At 46.5% G+C, this 18,879-nt stretch overlaps 1 protein-coding gene across 4 annotated transcripts in view; it reads left to right on the plus strand.

Moving 5' to 3' along the window:
• Clic6 (chloride intracellular channel 6) overlaps positions 1–18,196 on the plus strand; it is a 39,869-nt gene extending 21,673 nt beyond the window's left edge. For all 4 annotated transcript variants that reach the window (XM_013504459.1, XM_013504463.1, XM_013504469.1 and 1 more), the window contains 5 exons: positions 10,973–11,082; positions 11,630–11,755; positions 12,340–12,446; positions 12,945–13,126; positions 16,153–18,196. In XM_013504459.1, the coding sequence (XP_013359913.1) occupies positions 10,973–11,082; positions 11,630–11,755; positions 12,340–12,446; positions 12,945–13,126; positions 16,153–16,314 (687 nt within the window). In that variant the 3' untranslated portion in view covers positions 16,315–18,196. The remainder of the gene's footprint in view (positions 1–10,972; positions 11,083–11,629; positions 11,756–12,339; positions 12,447–12,944; positions 13,127–16,152) is intronic.
• Positions 18,197–18,879: the final 683 nt, after the last annotated feature.

Raw genomic sequence — 18,879 nt, forward strand, 5'->3', positions numbered from 1 at the left:
GTGAGGCTCAGACACGAGGCTGAAGACCTATGTGCTCTGCGACTCAGAAAAGGACTTTCGTTCTTAATCTTTACTTATGGTCAGGATAAGATGTTCACTTTTTGAGAAAGAGAGAGGGTAAAAAAAAAAAACAACTTTTTAAGGGCTATACCATCTGGCATGAAAGTCACACTAATTGAGGCTTGTTAAAAAATACCCTAAATCTATAACTGTCTGTTCTGGTTGCTTGTGTTTGGAAGGGTAATGACGATAATGACAATAATAGCTACATTTATTGGATGCCCAACATATCCCAGTAGGTCAGTGTTCTTAGCTCCATTTTTTAAACAGGAAAACTAAGGCTGGGGGGAAAGCTAATGAATTGCCCCGGGCACAGGATTAGCTGGTAGCGAGGTCCAAGTTCATGGCCTCTCCCAGGCTGACCCCTGAGCCCACTTTCTCGACCATGTTGTCTCAGAGAAACTTGCTGTGACTTAAAGATAGAAACATCAACTTGGGGGCAGGGGGAACGTTATAGTTTTCTAATTTATAGAATTACTCAAAATAGAGTGATCCAAAGTCAGGAGGTCTTGGTTATTTTTAAATTTTTTTTTTTTGGGGGGGTGGTTTTCCGGTACTGGGAACCGAACTCATGACCTTGTGCTTGCCAGGCAGGCGCTGTGCCGCCGAGCTAAATCCCCAGCCCCTATTTTTAAATATTGATGTCAAGTCATCGCCGTTAAAGCAGAGGCCTGGAAATAGAAGGGTGTGAGGAACGCTTTGCTTCTGAGAGACCCAACGAGCTCAATGCCCCTCAGTCTTGTGAGACTCCCACTTCTTGCTCCTTCCCTTCCTTCCGATGTGACTGGCCCTGGCCGATCCCTTAGCAGTGAGGCTTGGGTTTCAGAAGGGGAGAGTGTGCGTGGATAGTGACGCTGCATAGAAATAGCAAGGAGGTGCTGCAAGGCAGGCTGGGCTGCGCCAGGCTCCCGTTCTTTGCACCAACTGCACGCTGACCTGTGGTCATTTTTCTGGTGTCTCCTGTGTGCCTGCAGCTGCCAGGGCTTGCGGGAGCAGCTGTAATAAAGAAAGATGGGCCCATGACCCCAGACACACACCGTGGTGAGGGTTAAGGAGACCCCGCCTCTCCCAGTAGTCCCAGAAGCACTGTCCCCTCCCCTCTTGCTGGGCCCTCTCCCAGGGATGGGGCAGTGTCTCTGCTCCAGGCCACGGCACAGGACAGAGACAGGTGGAGCAGGCTGGAGGCCTGGAGGGCGGTGACTTGCCATGGACCCTGGCACACGCTGACTGCCCTGCGGCTCCCCCGGGCTGCGTTCACAGCACGCACATTAAGTGCAGGGGCTCGTTTGTTAAACCCGCACTCTGATGGGCCTGCACCACGTGTGCTGAGGAAAGGGGCCCGTGGCCTCCACAGACAGCCCAGGGAAAGTGCAGGCTGCTCTGGACGGACTTCAGGAGGGACGACTCTCGGGCTTGCGGGCTGAGACCTTCGTGCTTGGCTGTGAACTCTGTGTACAGCTGCCAGGTTCTGAGGTGTGTGAGGCTGTTGCCAAAGGCCAGCGGGAGGAATTGAGGGTGGTAGGTGGGATGTGGAGGAAGGCAGTCGTTTCCCGTCTGAGTCCCTGGAACTCTGTCTGGCTGTCCTGGGATCAACCTTCCCTTGGGTCAATGCTGCTCTAATTGAAAGGTCCCCTCTGAAACTCTTGTTGCTATTTTGTTTTTTTTTTTTAATTTTCTGAGGACTGAACCCAAGGCCTTTGCATTGAGCTACATCCCCTGTCCTTTTTAAATCTTTTTAAATTTTGCGACAGGCTTTCTCTAGGTCATTAAGTTGCCTAAGCTTGGCATGAACTTGCAATCCTCCTGTCTCAGCTTCCCAGAGTGCAGGGATTACAAGTGCGTACCTCTGTTTCAAGCAAGGTGGGGCCTTTAAGAGGTGCTTAGGTCATAAAGGCTTTACCCTCAGGAATGGGAATGCTGTCATGGGAGTGGATTAGGGGTTTGGTCATGAAAGCGCACTCTCTCTCTCTCTCTCTCTCTCTCTCTCTCTCTCTCTCTCTCTCTCTCTCTCCCTCCCCCTCTCCCCCTCACCCTCCCACCCACCTTTGTCTCCATGTGATGCCCTCCACCATGCTAGGATGTAGAAAGAAGCCTCTCAGCAGTAGCTGCCACCTTGCTACTGGACTTTCCAGCCTCCGTACTGTGAGGGGGACATTCCTTCTCTTTGTAAATCACCCGGTCTGATATTTTATTAGAGCAGCAGAAAGTAGACAGATCCTGCCACCAGATAGACCCCTGGCTGGTTCGTTGGGCCCAGGTTCCTCTGGGAAGGGAGCTGACTGTGGCCTTGCACAGCTAACTGCTGCCTGACCCTTTCCTTAGCTCCTCTCCTTAGCTGTGGTTTTACTCCATCTAAACTTGCTCCGGAACGTTGCAAACAGCAGCCCATCGTTCCTGACTTTCTCCTCTTCACTGCGATGGAGCCATGTTCCCCCAGACTTCCCCCACCACAGTCCAGGTCCTTTTTCCTGCTCCTGCACAAACTGGAGGGCTTCTCTGTGCCCGGGGTGCACCTTCTACTGCCCTGGTGACCTCCAGTCATCAGAAAAAGAGCAGTGAAAATAATACTGACGCGTATTGCGTCTTCCTTTATCTTCCCTCTCCTCCCTACATTGTTTTCACGGTATTTGGGAAGAGTTAACATGCTTACTTTGCAGAATATGCCTGCCATTGAAGGCCACATAGAATTTTCTAGAAAGAAGAAAGATTGAGCCGAGAAGTTGGGAAGTCAGGATGGCAGGTGTACACTCCTTGGAGGGGAGCGGGAGGGTGGGTTGCTGAGGAGGCACCAAGGATATGCAGAGCAATCACCGCCTCATCAAGTCCATCTGGTCTGGTGAAGGCAGTGGTGGGCAGTTTTGTGGAAGGTGGCCTTGTGGGTGGTGGCCTGTACCTATAAATCCAAGCCAAAGGAGAGGTCATTTGCCTGAAGCAAAAATACAGGAAATGTAAAAATAAAATATTCCACAATTCCACAAATTAATCCGTTGAGACTTAAATAAGGCCTTAAATGGGGCCCGCGGTAAAGATGAACCGCTGACATTAAGTCACCATTTGGACCTTTCCACGAACACTTTGGGGGCTCTGTGTTAGGGAATGGGTACAGGCCAGGACCCAGCAGATTAGTACTGTCCTCAAAGTGGTGTGGATTCTCAGAATATGTCACAGGCATTTCCCGTTCTTCTCTGGAGAACTGTCATAGGAGATGCTCCAAAAAGTCAGATTTAAAAGGCAGCCCTACAGTTCTGGGTTATCCAAGCACCTAGGTCTTTGCTGGAAATGAATGACATTCTGATCTCTCCAACGGCTTAACTGGATTTTATCAGAAATGTGTACATACAAAAACTTCCCCTGAAGGCTGGGAACCCTGCTGAGAAATTTCAGGGCAGAGTGCAATTAGCTGGAGAGAATTATCAGCATTGGGAAATAAAACTTCATAGGCTAGAGCATCCCAATTATGGCGACAGTGTCAGTTACCCACCCCTAATATCTGCATATTATCCCATCATCTTGTCTGCTAATGAATACAGCCAAGACCGTCGTTCCTATTATTGCTCAATAATGGGCTATGGAGGTGGCGTATCTTCGCCTTTATTTTCGCTGGCACATCCTAGCACTGAAGCACATTAAAGTAATAAAATTAGGCAGCAAGGCGTCCTCGTCACTCCCACCATGTTCCCGTAACCCCCACATTTACAACAGACTGAGACAGAAAAGAAGTTTTTTTAGAGCGATTTAAGATGAGGCAACGCTGGCTATGTAAATCCTGTTTTATTGGGGAGGGGGAGCAACAGGCTAATTCTTCCCAAATATGTAGCAGCCTTCAGCTCACTGGTCACCCTGGGTCGGAACAATTCGGCGTTAAAGTCACAAGGGGAAAATGTGCAGTTGAGATTCTCATCACTGTCCTCTAAGCTGTGGGCTCGGTGGCCGTGGACCGGGTTGTCCCAGCCTCTGGCCAGATGTTTCCCTTGGCTGCAAAGCCCCAAAGAAGCCTGTGAAGTTGAAATTTTGACAGAGACAGAAGACAAAGGTGGTTTTTATTTTTGACGCAATTTATTGCTCTAGCTCCTTTCTTCCTCCTAAATAAGTAGCTGCCAAGATTAAGGAACTGGACAGCAGGACAATTGCTAGAGGAAGCACTGATTGGAGTCTGAGGGCGTGAAAGAGATGGCAGGAGGCAGAGAGAGCTGCGTGATCTAATATGACATCACCAGATGTCATAGTGAGAAGCACGGCTGCAGGGGCTCCTTCCAGACACTGAGTTCTTTGTCAAAGTGGCTCGTCCCGACACCTTACCTCAGAGCAGGACGCACAGAGAGCTCAGCAGGGCTTTCGGTGCGTTGAGCATGAGTTATGACTGGATTCAGAAGGTTAGGGAGACCAGGGGGCAAGAGGAGGCGAACAGTCGCCCCACTCCACAGAATTTACTTTGGCTTCACTGCGCTTAGTGGAGCTATTATGAAAATAAGAGGTTTCAGAGCCTCGGGGCAAGTCAGGACTGGCCAAACTATGTGGCGGCAGTGTGTCCCTGTGCTTTCCTCTCCGCCTTCCTACCTCACTCGGCTGACTGTGCCCCAACCTGCTCTGGTGAAGAGAGGGCCATGGCTGATGAAGGATCCCAAGAGGCCAGCTGCTGGCAGCTATGCATAGCTCTGGTTCCAGGACAGAGAGTGAGGAGACGGCACAGCCTTCCAGAGGGCCACCAGGGGTGGGACCCAGGCGCAGCAGGGGTCCGGTGGGCGAGGCAGGGCACATCTCAGGGTCCCTGTGTGACAGAGCTGTTAGGACAACTTGGATGCCTGTGTTATGACTGTTCCCCTCCCTACCCCTTGGGCTCCCAGCGACTTCACTGACTCCACCTGGGGGAATTTTCAGACCCTCCCCACTAATAGGCAGACAGACAAATAAATGTTAGTGGCAGGGAAGAAGAGCTAGAGGGGTAGTGGGGGTGTGAATCCCAGGCCGCAGGGCTTAGGAGACTCCAGATATACCGATCTGGGCCTGTTGTCTTCTTATGTGAACTGGGTCCAGCCACACCTGCATGTTTGTAGAGCTATTTATTAACTAGAGGGCCTCACAAGGCTTGCAGTCTAGAATGTCCCACTGGGGCTTTCATCCAGCTCTGTCTCACAGGAGGTGTAGCGGCCTACCTTTTGCCTGAGGTTCATCTAAGGTTGCGCTTCTCGTTGTGTTCCCTGATCGCATGGCTGGCATTATATCACTTGGGCAAGCTTGTAAAGCATTCAGATTCCTGGGCTCCATGCAAGATCACCTGAATTTGACCCTATGTTTAAAAAAGTTAATTCTTTTACTACCTTTTCTTTTGGATTGAGGTAAAACTTCCAGTCAACATATTCAAACCTTAAGACACTGTCGGTGAAATATCCCTGTATACCACCACTCAGATCAGATAGAGAACAAGTCCACAGTCCAGAAGTTTCCTCTGCCTTTTCTTAGCAGTTCCTATCTTCTCAAATATCTTAGTCACTTTCTTGTCACTGGGACAAAAAAACACCCACAACTTTAAAGAACGACAGATTTGTTTTGGCTCCCATTTCAGTCCATCATCAGCAGGCTCCAAAGAAGACATAGCATTATAGAGGGGTTTAGTGGAGGAAAAACTGCTCCTGTTCTCCTGTTATCTAGCCAGGAAGCTGAAAGAGGGAAGGGAGGAGAAGAGAAGGAGATATGGACACCCAGTGATCCCCACCTCCTAACAGCGAGTCAGCCATAGTGCCCCCATAAATTAATTCACCTTCCAAAAGCTCCAGCTGTGAGCAAAGGAAGCTCTGGGGTGACATCTAGATATGAACTATAACATTTAGCCATGGGCCAAGAAAGCCTCGTGTATATCTCTTTATGTAAAATGCATTTTAGTTGATCTCTAAGGGTTGCCTAAATCCTAAGAGTTATAGCATTACTGAAAAATCCAAGTCCTAAATCTCCTCTGAGACCCAAAGTAGACTCTTACCTGTGGAACAGCAGGGAAAACGTTAAACCCTATACCTTTGTGTCCACTACCTAAGGCAAAGTTGTGAACTACAAAGGCCTTGGATAGTAGCCCTATCCCAATGCATTGTTAGTTGCAGCTATCATGACGTCTCTCTTAGATTAGCTTTGGTAATCACCTGTGGCTTTCTCAGATGTTCCATTTTTCTGGCTTCTCCACCTTCCTGGACTCTCCACTGCATTGCTGGCTTTAATCTCCTAGCTTCATGCATTGCCTTCTTAGGGGCACATTGCCTTCTTCTGGAATCTGGGTAGAAGCTTCCATGACCCCACAACTTTTACTTTCTGTATACCTGTAAAACCAGCACCACGTAGATGACACCAAGGTCTGCTGCCAGTCCAAGCAGTATCCAGGCCCCCTTAGATCACGGTTGCAGAGGCCTCTGAGTGCCTGCCTAAGCACCATGAAACAAACCCCGGGGAATCAGTTTCCCAGGTGGCCTTTCTTGTGCAGTACGCTATGGGGCTTTCTTCTCAAAGCAGTCTTTCATTTTTGTACCCTTGAACTTGTGAAAGGTGAAGTTTTGCTAATTTCTCATATACTCTCTGGGTATCTTTCCAAGATTCTCCTGATATAAAGTATTTGGCTTCCTTTTAATGGTAATCTTCTCATCAACCAAACTCTCCTCTACCAAAACATTACAGAAGCTTCTTTTCTGGGGAAAAATGAAAACTTTTCAAATCACTCAGCTATACCATTTGCTCTTGATTCTCAATGTACAGCTGGTTAAAAGCTCCCAGCAGTACCCATGCCACGGTCTGCATGTTGGCTTGCCTTGACATTCTCTCTGCTAGATGAATTAGTCCATTGCTCTTAGTCTTCTGCAAAGTCTCAGGACATGAGAAAAATATAGACAAATATTCTTCCAGAGAATAACACACATGGTCCCAAATCCAACTTCCAATGTAGCCTTTGTTTCCAATTGAAACCTGACCATAACCTTTACCATTTGCTTTTCTATCAGCATTCTGGTTTTCTGAGCTCTGACCAGAATCTTTCATCAAGCTCAGTTTGCAGAATTTTAGAAGTTCATTAGCTGGCATCTCCAAACCTTTCCAAATTCCCCCAGAGAACTACTTTCAAAGGCTCCTGAGCCACACGGTCAAGTAGCATGACAGCAATGACTCCACTTCTCTGGTACCAAGATCTGTCTTAGTCACTTTCTCATGGCTGGGACACAATACCTGACACCCACAACTGAAAAAAGGAGGGGTTTATTTTGGTTTGTGTTTCAGTTCACAACTGGCAGACTCCCAAGAAGAAACAGCATGGCAGAGGGGCTTGGTGGAGGAAAAGCTGCCTCCTTCATGGTAGCCAGGAAGCAGAGAGAGCAAAGAGAGATGGGAAGGGAGTTACACCCTTCTGGGTCATGTGTCATGATATGCCTCTTCTGAACAGACTCTGCTGCCTGGCATCAAGTTGGCTATGGTGTCCCCATAACTCATCAACGTCCCAAAAGCCCCACCCATGAGAACATGATGCTTTTGGGGGACATCTAGGTATAAACCATTACACTAGGGCAGCTGCTTTTCTGAATTCCATAACCGTAGAGAAGTGTCCCTTTGTTTATACCCCACTTACATTGAGTTATATAAGACTTTTGAATCTGGTTTCTGTCTCTTAAGATTATGTATGTACAATGCATCCACATCATCGCTAATAGTAGTAGCTAATTCTTTTTCATTGTTTTGTAGTATCCTACTGCCTGAGTATACCATGACTGATTTTACTTATTCTACTGTGATGGCATCTAGGTTGCTTTCAGGTTGAGGCTAGTCTACTGTCTTGGTTACTTTTCTCTCATTGCTGAGATGAAATACCCTATGCCCAAAATTAAGGAAGGAAAGGTTTATTTAGCTCACAATTTGTGGAGGTTTCAGTCCATACTTGGCTGGGTAGCACATGGCAGAGGGCAACAGTTCATGGCCTCAGAAAACAACAAAAGTAGCAAGAGCAAAAAGGGAAGAGTGGCAGCAAGCAGCCTCTTTCCCTCCCTTATACTGTATGCAAACTACCAGCCCCAGGGCAGGTGTAGTGCTCACACCCATAATCCCAACATTGGACCATGGATCAATCATAAACTCTAGAAGCCTGCCCCATGACTGCATGAGGCTTTCAGGGGGACATCCAGACACAAACCAAAACATCTTCTAAACCTGCCAAGAATATTTGCATAATTGTCATGTGGTGCCCATCAGCACTCATTTCTGTTGGGAGCGGAATTGCTGTGTCATAGAATAAATGTATGTTTTGCTTTTTTTTTGGTATCGGGAATCAAACTCAGGACCTTGTGCTTGCTAGGCAGGCACCTGTGCTGCCAAGCTATATCCCCGGCCCTTATGTTTAGCTTTGCAGAGAGCCACTAAACCGTTTTCCAAGTAACTATACTGATTTTCACTCTTTTCAGCAGTAAGTGGGAATGCCCGTTGCTCTGCCTTCTTGCCTGTCCTTGGTACTGTCAGACTTTTTAGTTAGAGCCATTCTGGTGAGTGCATTGTGGCATTTTCTCAGGGCTTCAGTTAGCATTGCTCTGGTGCCTACTTATGTCGGGAACTTTTTCATGTGCTTACTGGTTACTTGGATTCCCTCTTTGGTGAAGAGGGTGATTAAATCTTTTAAGAGTTAGGTTGTCTTTTAATTATCTTCTTCAGTTTTAGGAACAGCCATTACAGTATTTTGTCTTTTAATGTATTAATAACCTGCCAAGGTGACAGGGCAGGTTATTAATACATTAAAAGACAACAAAGTCAGAGGATCCCCTTCAGTGTACGGTTCATGTTGTCCAGTTTTCTTCAGCCATCATTTCTGTTCCTTTCACTTTCCAAGTGAGTGGTTCACTTTCTGCCCCATATCCTCTTCTTATTCTGTATTATAGCAGTGCTTTCTTCCCACCTTTCTTTTTTTATTGTATGTGACAGAAGTGGACTCTGAGGGCCCTACCCCCATGACTCAGTCTTCTTCCATTAGGTCTCTAAGTATTTCTGAAAATTCCATGTAGCCTCCCAACATTGCCGCCCCTGGAGGCCAGGTTTCCATCACACAAATGTCCACTCCATAGCAGAGAGTGTGTCTCTGGGAGACACGCCAGATCCACCCCACAGCAAGCTGTGAGGATGCATCCAAGCCACCACTTTGCCCTTTCAGCAGCATGTTGTTAGGCTTGTACCCTCATCAGAGATTTGGGTTTGGGGAGATATGAGAAGGGAAAGAAAGATTTTGGAACTTCTTAGTTCAACTTTATCCCATCACCCCTTACACTAGGAATTGCAAATCTCCCAAGTATCTCTCCCTGTCATCCCCAACACCTGCTTTTCAACTCTGCCGAGGGCCCCAGGAATGGAGGACAATGGTTCAGAACATTTCTGTGTCTGTGTTTCAGGTGTGAGTGGATGAGACCCACCTTGAGGCAGTAGGAAGGAATTATTTTACATCGTGGCTGTCCAACAGTTTGGCTTGCCTGGAACACACTGAGTGGGCATTATATGAGATATTTGGCCATTATATAAAATATTTACTATAGATACTATATATAAGTAGCAACTTCTGTTATTTTTTTAAAAATTTAACTTATTAAATTATTTTACTAAATGATATCAAGCTTAAATTTAACAATTGAATAAGAAAGCTTACAAGGCTACTTACTAAATTCCTGTCTTCACAGGCACATGTAAGTATAGGCAGGTTGAAATACTATTATTAGCAGTCACTACTCTTTACTTGCCAAGCTGCACAAGCACTCAGAAGGTCTGGTACATGTGGGCTTTTGAGTTTCAGTTGGCCTAACCGTGTGTGGCAGGCACAGAAAGCAGAGTCTGAACTCCCTGCTCCCTGCTTACACTGTTCAGTTGCTGCCTGCATAGTCTGAGCTCTACCTTTGCACATCAGGCATAAAAAAAATCACTAAAAAATCACATAGTAATGTTAGAGCCAGGTGAGGTGACACTCATAATCCCAGCACTCAGGAGGTTTGTGATCTTGTGGGGCCGCATTACTAGCTCTCGGGGGCTGTGTGCCTGGATGCCAGCTGTGTTATAATGTACTTCCTAGATACAGGTGTTCCCTACCTTGTCTTTACACCACCTCCTGAATCAGAAGAGGGGAGAAACAAGTTTTGTGGGTCCAAGGATGTTAGAACTCATATAAGCTAAAATGCTGTAGACCACCAGCCTGGTAGAGACTACTAGAGATAGTGTCTCTCTTTTGTTTTTGTTTTTTTTTCTGATACCGGGAATCGAGCCCATGACCTCCCACTTGCCAGGCAGGCACTGTGCTGCTGAACTAAATCCCCAGCCTGCTAGTGTCTCTCTTGAGGAGTCAGCTGGTCTAATTTGAAACAAGACCAGGATCAGACAGAGGGAGAGAAAGGGGATGTCTGGCTTTGGTAATGAAGAGAGTTCCCTCTTTTTTTTTTTTTTTTGGATTTTTGAGACAGGGTCAGTTCAGGCTGGCTGTGAGTTCACTATGTCCTCAGGCTGGCTTGGAACTCATCGCGATCCTCCTGTTTCAGCCTCCTAAGTGCTGAGACTATAGGCATGTGCCACCACACCCAGCCAAAGTTCCCTCTTGTGACTCTTTCCATTTGAACTGCTACTCAGAGGCCCCACATGGCAGGAAGTGCTGAGCTGGTGGGGAAGGAAGGAAAAGGAAAGGCTCCATGTGTTGTGTGTGTGAGCGCATGTGTGAGTGCATGAGTGCATGCATGTATGTGTGTGCGTTTCCTCCCCCCTCCTCCACAACCACCGCCAACCTGGCAGGTATTCTGAGTTAAATGGCCCAGAAAGCTATTTACAGCACCCTTACCATTCACAGAGGTTTTAATGATTTTGTATGCGCACCGTGGTGTCTGGCATGTATAACTGTGGGACTGGCTCAGATAAAGATCTCTTTTCCCATTTGTAGGCTGGCTACGATGGTGAGAGTATTGGAAACTGTCCATTTTCTCAGCGTCTCTTTATGATTCTCTGGCTAAAGGGTGTGATATTTAATGTCACAACCGTGGATCTGAAGAGGTAAGAGGAGGCTTCAGCAGTGTTGAAACAACTGGATTTAATTCCCTAACATACACCTACGCATGCACATACACATACATGCACACACACATACGAATGCCTAGGGCCTGCAGACAGTATCATAGGCCTATCTAATGGTCAGGAGCCTGAAGTGAAACCTTACTGTGGGCCAAGCAGTGAAGTCACAGGAGCGGATGTCCTGTAGTCAGGAGGAGGAGAGTTGGTGGCCATAAGGAACCTGTTGTCCCAGTCACAGGTCAGCTGTGAACCTTTCAAAAACCCATTTGAGCACTGTTTCTGGCTGATAACACTGGGAGAGTTAATATTTTCACATCTAGATGCACAAAGGGGCCATAAAAACATGAATCCAACTCACAACTTATTGAACTCATCTTTACTTGTATCACAAGTAAGTCTTTCTGAAACCCACAGTCTACTTGGAAATTCTCAAAGGTTGTGTCTGTAAGGGGGAGGATACTGTAAAGCTTTGGGATCGAATGCAAATCTTCCAGGCTTCCCACAAGGGCTGCTGTCCACTCCTACCCAGGAAACCCTCGGACCTGCAAAACCTGGCTCCCGGAACAAACCCGCCTTTTATGACTTTTGATGGTGAAGTCAAGACGGATGTGAATAAGATTGAGGAGTTCTTAGAGGAGAAGTTAGCACCTCCGAGGTAGGCCTTCTGATCAGATTGCATAACTTGGCCGGTACCTCCAGCTCCATAAACAGACCATTCTGAAGCTCTTAGCTGTGTGTTCAGTTTCCTGAAACCTCAGTTCTTGCTGCCTTTGTTATCCCCTGTGAGGCACCACAGGAAACCACAGGCTAGAAGCCTTGTTCGAAGGTGGTCTGGACTTCCCTGCTATGTACCTGTGACGGGCAGCTAGGGTGGGATGGCATGGGGGTCAGCACCTCTCAGGTCAGCTGTTGGAAGGTCAGGCTGCATGTCAGGGTGAGGCCTCATGGAGTGTGGGACCCTGAAGGACCCTTTTAAACCATCACCTTCATTAAACCAGGGAGGGAATTATGACCCGGTGCCCCGGGTCCCAGGCTCGGTCATCAATAAGAAAAAATCTGTCCATCGAGAGTAGTTCTCCCAAATCACATAGCTTCCTAACTTCGAAGGATAAAGAATAGGAAAATAATCAAGAAAAGGTTTTCATTTTTACATCCACCCAGAGAGAGATAGTTTCCTCCATGGTACTATCCTAACTCAAGTATTACTTATCTGTGATCTCTAACTCTGAACTTTTCAAGGTACCCTAAGCTGGGGACCCAACACCCTGAATCTAACTCCGCAGGAAATGATGTGTTTGCCAAATTCTCAGCGTTTATTAAAAATACCAAGAAGGATGCCCATGAGGGTGAGTGCCTCCCACCGCCCAGTCTGCAATTTCTGTGGGTGCTCGGATAGGGTAGAGATGACAGCCAAGAAAGAAGGAAAACAGTACCTTCAGCTTGAGTCTGCACATGACCTCAAGACACTGTGCCCTTCTAGAAGTTGGGAATCCGGAAAACACCACCTAGGGAAAAGAGTTCATTACTGAGGTGGTCCCTGATGTGCCTCCAAAGATTTGAAAATGCTTCTCCCCATGCTGATCCCATTTTAAGCTTCCATGATTATGTTCTGAAGAACTAGAAGAGTGCTAGAAGCGGCAGTGCTCTGTAGACAGTGGATCAGTCCTCCAGGAAATGAGGAGTTATTCAGATCTTCTGCACCCGTGGCGTTTGTTCTGAACTTGCCCCTGGGTGACCACATCTCAGGATGGGAGGATTAGGGTTCATTCCTTCCTTCACTGCTAGGAAAAAGTGGAGCTAACTGGCATCGCTGATCTTGGTAACTTCTTGCCTTTCTGCGTTAGTTTATGAAAAGAACCTGTTACGGGCCCTGAAGAAGCTGGATAATTACTTAAACAGCCCTCTGCCCGATGAAATAGATGCCAACAGCACAGAGGACGTCGCTGTTTCGTGCCGGAAGTTCTTGGATGGGGATGAGCTCACGCTGGCTGACTGTAACCTCTTACCCAAGCTGCACATTATTAAGGTTGGTTTTTCTTCCTGCCACTTGTGCTGAATGCATGAATGAGGCTTTGTTTTTGATTTTCTTTTGCCTTGTGTTTGAGCCAGACATTTAAACAATCTGAAACGCAGACTCTTGAATTAAAAGCTAGCTCATTTCTATTTGAGGAAGCCAAGCCCCAAGCTTCAGATACACGGCACGATGGCTCCAGAAGTTCTCATGAAACATCTGTGGACCTGCCCCTACCCCCTGTCCCCACTGCTCTTTTTCTCAGCCTGACCTCAAAAGCTTTGAGGAAAGTTGCACGAAAGCAAGTGAGGAAATTCACAGGTTTCTGTAGTGTTGAACCCTTGAGGCTTGAGATGATGTGTGGCTTTTGAGGCTATTAAAATCAGGACTCAGTTCATTGCTGAGAACTGTAGGGATAAACATAACCCTTTCCAGAGATGGCATTCCCAGGCAGATGGCCTGACACTGTCTCTCACCCTTCCCTGAGTGTTGTGTTCTGGATTCCCAACTTCTAGAAGGGCACAGTGTCTTGAGGTCATGTGCAGACTCGAGTTGAAGGTACTTTTTTTCTTCTTTCTTGAAACTTATTATATTTTTTTTCTATTTTCTAAAAATCGCCTCCCTTCTCCCTGCATGTCATCTTTTTCAGATTCCACATATAAAGGAGCATATGTGATGCTTGTCCTTCTGAGCCTGGCTTATTTTGCTTAACATGATAATCTCTACTTCCATCCATTTTCCTGTAAAGACACAATGTTGTCCTTCTTTATGGCTAAATAATATTCATTGTGCATGCATAACACATTTTTGTTGTCCAGTCTTCTGCTGAGGAGCGTGTAGACTGGTCCTACACCACAGTTATTGTGAGTTGTGCCACACTGAATGAGGGTCCGCAGACCCTGAAGTGTAATTTGTTAAAGGCCAATTAAATATGCCAGTAGAATCACTAGTCCTTGAGTTGTATTTTCTTGTTGCTGTCCTGTCGCACCTGCTCTCATACGCAGGATGTAGCTCAGAGCTCGGTTGGGTTTTAATAATCAAGATGCACCAGCATGAGGCATAGGTGTCTTCCTGCAGTATGTGAGCCTACCAAAGACATTGTGGCAGTGACAATGATAGTGACAGTCAATGTCCATACATAATAAAGGGGCTGAGCACTGCTGAGAGGACACACGGTAGTGCTGACTTGAGCCTGCCTTTGTTGTGGATGGCAGGCAGCAGCAGCATTCATCATATTTTTGATCAGAACTTCAGTGCTCCTGAACGAGGGCTGCTGGAGCTGCTCCAGAAAGGGGAGAAGTGTGTTTGAAGTGAGGGGGAGAATTCTGAGGGGGATTAATGGCAATGTGTCTTTCACCATAATGTATTTTAAATAGTTTTGACTACCCCTGTAAAATGACGCTGGGAGGGGGAATCTGGGAGAAGAAAGGAGTGTAGATTTACAAATTTTCTCATACGTTTTCATGAGGACAGCAGATAGCATCTAAAATTGATAAATTAAGAAATAGAGAATTCCTATTACTTTAAATTATATAGGAAATCACGGAAAGAGTTAAGACAAACCATAAACCTTCTAAGTCACCAGGAAGGGAAACATACACATCCATGCACACATATGCTCAGAAAGATAGAAAACAAAGTAAATAGAATGTGAAAACAAGATTCCATCTATTAGAGGAATATACTTAACAGATGTACTTAGAAATGTTGGAATAAAAAGACAGATAAAAGTAATCAAGGCAAATATAGACAAAAGATCCACATCAATAAGTTAGAATTTAGATGGAAGTTGTTAAGGCGTTTTTGAGGTTTTCTAAAAGTCCTTTGGTCCTAATTTGCCGCCACCCCACATTGATGGCTACCATCCTCCAAAACCTGAGAAACAAGTCCTAAAGACCTAATTTGTGGTGAGTCCATTGTTCACTTCCTGCAGACATCCAGGGACAGGGGGACAGGAGGTGACAGCAGAACTGGTTTTCCTAGCCATGCGTCCCTGGTACAGGTTTAACTGTGCCTTCCTGTACCGCATATTTGTAGGTGGAGGTGCTAACCCCATACCCCACAGTGTGACATCATTTGAAGATAAGGTCTTGCAAATGCAGACTGTTAAGATGAAGTGACAAAGGGGGAGTCCAAGATCAGATGTTCACGCAGGGAGAGTGCCATGTGAGCCAGGGTTGAGCTTCTGCAAACCAAGGAACTGCAAGAAGCGAGGAGGGAGGCTGGACAGATCCTTCTGAGTGCCTTCCAGGGCACTGCGGGCATCTTGATTTTGAATTTCTGGCTTCCAGGACTGTGAGAGAATACATTTCTGTTGTTCTAAGTCATCTTGTTTGTGATGCTTGGTTACAGCAGCCTGAGCAAACTGATACCGTCACACACCCTCCTTTGTGCCTAATTCCCCGACTGCTCCCTTCCGCTTCTCATACCAGCTGAGGTTCACTCTCCTCCACCCTCTGCTTACATCCACCGTCTCCACCTGGGTAAGGCTTGTGCCTGTCTTGCTCACGAGTCTGTCCTTCGATGGGGTGCGCCCACAGTCAAATGACTGCAGAGTGGTAGGATGACGGAAGTCTGCAGGAGTGACGTTCACAGATATTCAGGCCTGTGGCAGGTGAGGCTCAGCGAACAGGGAAAAGAGGGCACTTTACAGTGATCCCCACACAACCTGCACTGAAGATTCACCATGAATCTCTGTGCACTGGATACACAGTAGCATTAAAGACAACTGCAAGCAAACAAAACCGCAGGAAACACAGGCAGAACTCACAGAGTACAGGGCATACTCATGCCCGAGAGTCCCAAGGATCATCTGGGGTACCTTCGTAAGCAGGACTGCGTGGAGCTACTGTTTTGAGTCGGCAACTGTTTCCTGTCCCCATGATGTCCCTTATGCAAAGTCAAAACGCCAGTGTGGGTAGCCCAGATGACTGTACGATGACATCAGAGTTGAGCTATGTGCCTCGAAAGAATGGATTGTTTGTATGATTGCCTCCCTTCCTGGATTTTACCTTTACTGATCATTTCCTCTTTATTTTCAGATTGTGGCCAAGAAATACAGAGATTTTGAGTTTCCTCCTGAAATGACTGGCATCTGGAGATACTTGGACAATGCTTATGCTAGGGATGAGTTCACAAATACGTGTCCAGCCGACCGGGAGATTGAGCATGCGTATTCAGATGTTGCCAAGAGGATGAAGTGAGGCCGGAGTGCTCCCTGTTGTATTTCTCGGTTCAATGAGCTGGGCTTCAAGAAGAGTGTGTTCTATGCATCTCCTCCAAAGCCAACCATCTTTTGCAAAATAATGCTAATAGTGTGAATTAAACGCCAAATGATACATGGCCTAGTAACTTGTCAGCTCAGTCAGGATCTGTTGTCGTACACACCAGGTGCCTACTGTATGTAAATGAAGTTTTTGACATCTACTGACACCACAGTCTACGATATTCAGGGCATATGTTTTGCAGTTTAAATTTCAGAGCCAATTAGGTTTGGGCTTAATTCCTTCCATTTTTGAAAACTTGGTCTATCTTTGATAGTTTTCATAATCACACAGAGCCTGTTTTCTCCTTTTAAATATTAGCTTCATTTTTTTTTCAAAATGTAAACACTATTTTTTATAATTATAAAATGATACATGCCTGTTTTAAAACAGTATCAGAGAAATAAGAAAGCGGGGGGGGGGGGAAATCACCTAAAATTTTATCTCACTTGGTTACTGATAATTGCTTGGTAAACATCTTCAAAATCTTTAGTCTTTTTTGTGTGCACAAACACAGTTGCACTATGCAAATTTCATTCATTTTTCTGGATGTTACATTGTTCCTTTAAAGGGCTGGTGAGGGGACCTCTTGGTAGCGCCCTGATAGCCATCCACAGGGGACCTAAAGCAAAGAAAAACGCTCAGCCCTACATGGCTAGAGGTTACTTTAGACCAGGTTCTAAAGAGGTGGGGCCGTGTAGAATGCGCAGAGCCTTGGGGATCAGCAGGAGCACACTGTGATGCGTCCAGCCACCTGGTCACCACCTGCAAGATGCCTCTGCCTCTGGCTCCGGAAAGGCAATGGAAGAGGGGCGCATCTGTGCCTTTGGTCCCAGCTTCCTCTGGTGCCCTCTCTTTTCCCTCCCCGGAGTCTGTGCCTCCAAGGGGACCCCCTCATAACACTTGTGACTTGGAGAACCCCCTGGCCTGCACTGAAATGTGAGTCATGCACACCTTGGTTCTTTTTCACAGCTGCTGTCACTGAGATCCAGCTTTGTTCCTCCTCTGTGATGATGATGATGGTGATCATGATGATGAAGATATGTGGGGCTACTGCTGCATTGCTCTTTTATCTCATTTAGTGGTCAGGCTGGAAAAACCCAGGGAGATTAAATTCATGGTGACTATCTTGGGCAGTTCTGGTAAATGGTCCTGTGAGGGCGGAAGTGGAAAAGATTGACTCAAAGAGTTTCTGGTCTATCTGTGGCTTTTCTTCCTCCAACCCTGTCGCCCACCTGCATCACAGCTGTGTGTGGGGGCCGGATGCTGGGCTCCACCCCAGACCTGGAAAAGAGGTGAGGCTGCTTAGACGCCTTTCAAGACCTGGTAGGTTTGTCCTTGACATTCGCAGCCATCTCACACTAAACCACTTTCCTGGAGAGCTGGTTGAAGCTAAAATGCTCATTCTCTATGCACACATCTGCAATATGGGTGATTCATTTGCAAGGGAGTAACACAGGTTGACAGCAGGAACCCTGGGATTTGGTGAAAATGCCTTGCAAGGAAACAAGGTCTTTAACACGGTGCCCACTTTCTTTCCCTGCTTACTGGATGCCCCAGTTTGATGGCAGCAGCCTTCTCTCTGTCAACCACACGGATTTGGAGGTGTTGTCTATCATGTCTCAGTGGGGTCTGCATTGCGGCACATCTGTTTAAGAGTCAGATTTTTGAACCTCATTTTGTAGTGTTACACTTAAACTGGGTAAATGGGTAGACGACCAGATGTTACTAGTGCTGACTTTGTATTTTTAGATGTTAAAATGATCAGAAACCCTGTGTGCCTTAAAAATTAAACAAATTATGAAAACATGAAGTTGAACCAGTCTCAATCTCCCTGTCTCTCTTTCTCTCTTTCTCTCCCCATCCTTTGGATTTTCCATTTTAGCGCTAAGAAAAAAAAAAAAAAGAACCCTATGGGTTTTTAACACAGCAATAGCAAATTTGAACCAGAGACGATCAGTATTTGAGTTAGAGGTAATCCATGTTTAAATTATGAACCGCAACACTTTAATGGAAGCTAAAGAGACCTGAAGAGACACACGTGACCTGCGCCTGTCCAGGTGATTGGGATAGAGACCCTGCAGTCCGCTTCGCGATTACCTAGGAAAGCTGCTTCCGGTATTTGAACACAAATTTCCCAGCCCCGCCCCCTGCTCCCAGGACCCACCCGCAGCCACCTCCAAGCCCCGCCTCTAGCCTCTTCCAAGCCCTTCCCCAAGTTTACTTTATAGCCTCTAAAAAGCCAAATCTATGCGGGGAGGTGAAAAATATCCCGAGGCTGTTCCCCTGGTTTGAAATCTTTATTCAAGCATGGCTTTAAAACACAGTGTACAAGTATTTGTTCTTCAAAGCACATGGTGGAGAATGCAAATGTGGACCGGGACACAGCTCTTTGGAGGCTGTGTGAGAAGTTCTGGGGAGAGGGAGGATGCCGTTCTGCCTTCTCATTGCCCAAGGTGCCTGATAACTAGAAAATTAACAGGGGTAACCTTTCCTCTGACCACA

This window comes from Chinchilla lanigera, unplaced genomic scaffold, assembly GCF_000276665.1.
Source record: "Chinchilla lanigera isolate Chin_1 unplaced genomic scaffold, ChiLan1.0 scaffold00006, whole genome shotgun sequence".
NCBI classification, from domain to species: Eukaryota; Metazoa; Chordata; class Mammalia; order Rodentia; family Chinchillidae; genus Chinchilla; species Chinchilla lanigera.